Raw genomic sequence first — 6870 nt, forward strand, 5'->3', positions numbered from 1 at the left:
TCTGTCTCCATCATCTCCCATCTCCCTTCTTCCCTCTCCCTTTTCCCTTCTGCTCTCTTCCCTCTTTCTTCTCCCAGACCTACAACCTTAAAAGCCCTAGGAGAAGACAATCTTTTCTGAACCATGGTGAACCTCAGGAAAGAGAAATGAGGGAATATTTGGAATCAGACCGTGTATCAGTTTGCTGGGGTTGCCAGGAAGAAGTGCCACAGACTCGGAGGCTTAAACAGCAGATGTTTGTTGTCTCATAGTTCTGCAGACTGGAAGCCTGAGATCAAGAGTCAGTTTCTTCTGAGGCCTCTCTTTGTGGCTTGTAGATGGCTGTTTTCTCTGTGTCTTCACGTGGTCATCCCTCTGGGGCATGTCTGTGTCCTCATCTCTTAGGAGAACAGCAATTATATTGGACTAGGGCCCACCCATATGACCTTGTTTTTACTTAATTAGCTCTTTAAAGGCCTTGTGCCCAAAACAGTCACAGTCAGGGTATTGGCGGCTAGGATTTCAATGTATGAGTTTGGAGGGGGCTGGGCACAGTGGCTCATGCCTGTGATCCCAACAGTTTTGGCTGCCAAGGCGGGAGGATCACTTGAGTTCCAGATCAGCCTGGGAAACATGGCAAGACCCCATCTCTACCAAAAAAACGTTTTAAAAATTAGCCAGGCATGGTAGTGCACACCTTTAGTCCCAGCTGCTTGGGCGGCTGAGGCAGGAGGAGTGCTTAAGTCTGGGGAATTGAGGCTGCAGTGAGCCATGATCATGCCACTGCACTCCAGTTTGGGTGAGAACGAGACCCTCTCAAAAAAAAAAGAAAAAAAAAATTCAGCCCTGGAAAATCCACACCCAATAATTGACATCTCCAGAGAAGACATTTGTCCGTCAGGTGTGCTCCCACCATGTTCTCTTTCACCCCAGGCCCTTGCTCAGCTGTTCCCTCTGCCCAGATGACCACAGTCCCTTTCCGCTCCACTCAGAACCCTGAATCCTGGCTCTCTGCCTTTCCCTCCTGCAACTTTTTCCGAAGTTGCTTCTTCCACAAAGCCGCCTTCGCACTCGCACCACATCCGCCCAGGTCAGCCCTCCCCTGCCTCGTGCTCACGTAGCATCGTCATGGCCCTGGGATCACAATCCCAGTTGTCTTTCTCTCCACCCACCGCACCTCCCCATCCACCAGCCTGTGGGCAGGCCGACCCTTACCCTCCACTTCCGCAGCGTGCAGCACACACGTGGCACATTGCAGCCCCTCAGGGAACCTCTGTCAAATAAACAAAGGTGCTAGGCGCACCTGCGGGAGCAGCAAGTGATCAGAGCCGTGTTAATAACAGTCCTGTGTGGAACCCACTGGGCCTGCAGACAGCATGGCTGTGGGGAGACAGGGAGGAAGCGGACGGGGCTCTGAAGAAGTGACCGAGTCCCATCCCGGAGAAGCAGAGGATATGACAGTCATTCCCGGGTGTGAAGGAACAGGCTACGGGACAGTTGATGCCAGGCACAGGTTGAGTGATACTGGGGCTTCAAGGGAAAAGAAAGAATTTGAATTTCTTGACATTTGTCATGTTTTGTTTTCATTTTTTTTGAGATAAGGTCTCGCCCTGTGCCCCAGGCTGAGTGCAGTAGCACGATCATAGCTCACTGCAGCCTCAGATTTCTGGGGGTGATTCTCCTGCCACAGCCTCCAGAGTAGCTGGGACTACAAGCACGTCACACCACACCTGGGATTTTTTTTGTTGTTTGTTTGTTTGTTTTTGAGACGGAGTCTTGCCCTGTCCCGCAGGCTGGAGTGCAGTGGCGCAATCTCGGCTCACGGCAATCTCCACCTCCTGCGTTCAAGCAATTCTTGTGCGTCAGTCTCCTAACTAGCTGAGATGACAGGTGCCTGCCACCCCACACAGCTAATTTTTGTTTTTTAAGTAGAGATGGGTTTTTACCATGTGAGCCAGGCTGGTCTCAAACTCCTGACTTCAGGTGATCCACTCGCCTTGGCCTCCTAAAGTGCTGGGATTACAGGCGTGAGCCACCGCGCCCAGCCTATTTTTTTCATTTTTTGTAGTGACAGAGTCTCACTATGTTACTTAGGCTGGTCTTTAACTCCTGGACTCAAGCAATTCTCCCACCTCAGCCTCCCAAAGCACCGGGATTGTAGGTGTGAAGCACCTCCTGGCCGCCCAGCCAAGAAATGTTAAAATTTGAAAACCTATGCATGTCCCAGAATCTTTTATGTACTTACCAAAATGTGGTGCTGGGCTCACCATGGCTCTCAGCAAACTTGTTTCGTCGCCTGCATTATTCACATCTCTAATCCCAAACTACACAAAGTAGTTCCGTAGACATTTGTCGAATGAGCAAGTGAATGGATAATGAACAAACGCCTGAACAGAATGCCCGACTTGCTTGCGCTCAGTGTCTTACATTAAACAGTTGTTTTCCTACAGGTCATAAAAGGGAAAGGAATTTGTCTGCGAAGCGGAAGGACAATGCTGAGGTTTTCATCCCCACCAAACCTGAGCCAAACCTGACTCCCCACGCTCCTGCCGTGTTCCCAGACCAGGAGAGGATGTGCTCCAGTAAGAGCTCCAAGGCGCCCTGAGCAGGGGAGCAGGGTGGGGGCTGGGTCACTCTGCGGTGCTGTGATGGAAGGCCCCACTTCATTACCCTCCTTGCAGAGGGCCGAGCTGCAAATGTACTAGGGAGGGGTGTGCAGAGCACCAGAACTAAAAGGATACGGAGAGAGAGTGAGAGAGAGAGTTTAGGATAAGGAATTGGCCCATGCAAATGCAGAGGAGCCAGTGCTCTAGTTCAGAGGCCGCCATGCAGGAAGAGCCATGTTGGAGGTGAAGTCCAAAGGCAGTTGGCTGGAGACGTCTCCTTCCCTTGGGGGAGGGCTGGTCTTTTTGTGTGATCCAAGCTGTCAACTGATTGGCTGAGGCCCACTCACATGCGGAGGGCAATCTGCCTTACTCACCTGATGAATATGTTAATGTCATCCAGAAACACTCTTTCAGAAACACTCTGAATAATTTTTGACCAGATATCTGGGTTCCTTGTGGCCCAGCCAAGTCAACGCATAAAAGTAACCATGATAACAGGCTTGGTGGCTCACACCTGTGATCCCAGCACTTTGGGAGGCAGAGGCGGGAGGATCACCTGAGGTCAGGAGATTGAGACCAGCCTGGTCAACGTGGTGAAACCCCGTCTCTACTAAAAATACAAAAAATAGCTGGGTATGGTGGCTCATGCCTGTAATCCCAGCTACTCCGGAGGCTGGGGCAGAAGAATCGCTTGAGCCCTGGAGGCAGAGGTTAGAAAGTCAGTGAGCCAAGATTGTGCCACTTCACTCCAGCCTGGGCGACAAGAGCAAAACTTCGTCTCAAAAAAAGAAAGTAACCATGACAGTGACTTTCCAATTCCCCAACCAAGGTGTGGTTATCATTGAAAATTTCCTTTATTTTTGGTTTACTCGTAAATGAACTTGCTTACTTTAGATGGGTAATAACATGTGCAAATAATGCACAGTTCTGAAGGTATAAAAGAGTTGATGGTGAAAAGACTATCTCTGTCTATCTTCTAATGAAATGGGAGGTTACATTTGTTCACCACTTAGGGCAAGCCAGCCACTGTTGTAAGCTTTTACTCCTGTCATCTCATAAAATCCTTATAACTAGCCTTTAAGGTAGGCTCTGCAATTGTCCCCATTTCACAGATGAGGAACTGAGGCACAGAGCGGGCAAGTGGCAGCTGAGGCTTTGTAGCCGGGGCTGCCATCACTTGGTTTACATTTCAACAAGATTCCTCTGGCTGCCACATGAAGCTATAGAAGCCTGGCCTTTACGGAGCTGGGGAGGATGCGAAGGGACCAGGGAAGAGAGCAGGTGGTTGAAGATGTAGAGGTGGGGGGCTCAGTCTCGATGTTACCAGGGGATGGACCCACACAGTAACTGGGCTTGCTACGGAGCCAGTTGGAGGTATGAGACTAGTTGTGACTTTCTATCCTAAACAACCTAGGGTGAGAACCTGGGCACTGGGGAGCCTGCAGTGATGGGGGGCCACGGCTTGTCATGTGGCTGGGTGCTATGGTTTGAATATTTGCCGCCTCTAAGACTCATGTTGAAATTTAATCCCCACTGTGACAGTATTGAGAGTTGGGCCCTTTAAGAGGTGAAGAGGTCATGAAGGCTTGTCCAATGGATGAATGCATTCGTGGGTTAATGGATTAAAGGGTTATCACGGGAGTGGGACTGGTGGCTTTACAGGAAGAGGAAGAGAGACCTGAGCTAGCACACTTGTCCCCCACCACGCACTGCCTCGGGACTCTGCAGAGCCCCACCAGCAGGAAGGCCCTCACCAGATGCAGCACCCCGACCTTGGACTTCTCAGCTGCTGTAACTATAAGAACTAAGTTCCTTTCCTTTAGAAATACCTAGTTTCAGTTCTTCTGTTATAAGCAATAGAAAACAGACCAATGCACTGGGGTAGGATCTGAGTCTGTGTCACTAGCAAAGGAGACTGGGGCGCCCCAGGTCCCGGAGCTGGGGTCTGTGAGTAAACAAGCCACACAGTGCCAAGACCCCTGTCCTAGGTGTCTGATGTGCATCCTGCTTCAGCCCGTAGTGTCCAAGGAAGAGCTGTGGCCACCTGGAGCCTGCATCCCAGTGGGGCCTTCAAAGTACCGCAATCAGAGTGCCTTAAACAATGGAGATGGATCATCCCAACAATTCTCGAGGCACCAAGTCTAAATTCAAGGTGTTGGAAGAGCCAGACTCCAGTGGGGCAGAGCTAGCCCCAGACTGGTTCCTGGGGACTTCTTCTTGGTGGGACCCAGAGCCTGGAAAGAGGCCTGCCTGGGACCCGAGGAAGGTAGAAGTGGGAGGCAACCCCAGTCAGCGTGAGCCGATAGCATCACAGAGGTGTCCCCTTGTTAAATAGATAATGGAGAAATGATCTGTAGGGGTCGAGAGGCAGGTAGAACATGGAAGGTGTCAGAAAAGTCTGGCAAATTTTGGTCCTCTCAGCTTTGGTCAGATGGGAACTGAGAAGGGGAGAGGGAGGAGAAAAGGCATGGGGTGGGATCAAGGCCTGAGTCTGCTCCGGGAGCTCCCACAACAGGTGGGGAGTCGGGGCGGCAGTCCCGGGTGCCCGTTCTTCTTTCTGCATCTCCTGGATTGGCCTCGCCGACTGCTGCTCAGGCTGACAAGCCTCCAGTCTATCTCGCTGATACTGTCTTCACTGTATGTGAACCAATCTACATGGCTTTTCAGAAGTTCCTCCGGAACAACTTGGTGAAAAGGTCTGCCACTGCACAAACCCCCCAGAACCCCTAGTCGGGCGGGAGCGGCACACTGGTGGTCACGTACCTCTCCCAGCGTCCTACTGAGCTAGCAGGGACTTCCCTCTTTTGTGTATGTGCCATGATTACTATTTTTTCCATATTCAGGTAACAAAATTAAGAGCTAGTACTTACAAAGCACTGAACTAGCTCCCAAGCTGTGTGTAGGACTGCATGTGTAATCTTGCGTTTAATCACCCACACAGTCCCGGGCAGTAGGTGCTGCTATTATCGATATTGTTGTAGAGAGGAGACGGGGCACAGAGACGTTGCAGTGTCTGTCCAAGGTCACACAGCCTGTAAGGGATGAAGCCAGTATTTGAGAACCTTGGCTACAGAATCTCTGCTCCTCACTGCTCCACTGTAAGCCCCTCGTGTGCCAGCTGAACTAGCATTTGCCTAATGACATACCCACATCAGCCTAGTCCTAAGCAGTAACATGGCTGAAACTCAGGTTTGAGTCACTTGTTATACTTTTTTCTCATGCTCATCAATATCAATGTATTGCTATTAATATTTTAAGTTGAACCATGTATCCGTTGAATCTTCTGGCATACGGTAGTATTAGTTCACCAGGGTGGCCGTAACAAAATGCTGCGATCAGAGTGGCTTACACAATGGAAATGGATCATCTCACAGTTCTTGAGGCTCCAAGTCTAAATTCAAGATGTTGGCGAGAGCTATCTACTGAAGGCACTGGGGGGTGGTCCATTCCAGGCCTCTCTCCTAACTTCTGATCGTTCCTTGGCTCGTAGCAACGTAACTCCAATCTGTACATGGTATTCGCCATGTATGTCTCTGTCTCTGTGTCCAAATCTGCCATTTTTATAAAGACAGATTAATGCCCAACCTAATGACTTCATCTTAACTTGATCATCTGCAAAGGCCCTATTTCCAAATAAGGTCACAGTCACAAGCACTAGGAGTTAGGGCCTCAATGACCTTTTCAGGGGACACAATTCAACTCATAATATATGCCTTCATGTCCAGCACTTGGAGAAATAGCACTTAATTAATTTATGATCTGCCTTTCTCCAAAAAGTCCTAACATGGACTAACAAATTTTATACACAGTGAGTAGTACAAGCCTTTGAAAAGTATTTGACGAGGCCGGGTGCAGTGAGTCATGCCTGTAATCCCAGCACGGAGGCCAAGGCAAGTGGATTGCTTGAGCCCAGGAGTTTGAGTCCAGCCTAGGCAGCATGGCAAAACCCCATCTCTACTAAAAACACACATAAAATTAGCTGGGCATGGTGGCACACACCTGCAATCCCAGCTACTCAAGAGGCTGAGGCAGGATAATTGCTTGAACCCGAGAGGCAGAGGTTGCAGTGAGCTGAGATTGCACCACTACACTCTAGCCTGGGCAACAGAGCAAGACTGTCTCAAAAAAAAAAAATTTTTTTTTTTTTTTGAGAAAATGAGATTGGAGAGAAAACAACAGTAGAAAAATAATTTGAAACCGGGAATGAACAAATGAACGGCTAAAGTAGTCACAGTTGTAACTCTGAGCTTCCTGGCCACCATGGCAAAGAAGCATGTGTTCATAT

General features: G+C 49.6%; 1 protein-coding gene across 7 annotated transcripts in view; it reads left to right on the forward strand.

Annotated features, from left to right (window-relative positions):
• Positions 1–6870, forward strand: part of KIAA0556 (KIAA0556 ortholog) — a 227904-nt gene that overhangs the window by 133328 nt on the left and 87706 nt on the right. For 6 of the 7 annotated variants that reach the window (XR_004258216.1, XM_032243026.1, XM_032243025.1 and 3 more), the window contains one exon: positions 2430–2561. The exons of the other annotated variant lie outside the window; for it this stretch is intronic. Coding sequence is in view for 5 of the 6 variants with exons in the window: in XM_032243026.1 (XP_032098917.1) it covers positions 2430–2561 (132 nt within the window). In the remaining variant the exon portion in view is untranslated. The remainder of the gene's footprint in view (positions 1–2429; positions 2562–6870) is intronic. 7 annotated transcript variants of the gene reach the window in all.

This window comes from Sapajus apella, unplaced genomic scaffold, assembly GCF_009761245.1.
Source record: "Sapajus apella isolate SASKATOON/1434 unplaced genomic scaffold, GSC_monkey_1.0 scaffold51, whole genome shotgun sequence".
Lineage (NCBI taxonomy): Eukaryota > Metazoa > Chordata > Mammalia > Primates > Cebidae > Sapajus > Sapajus apella.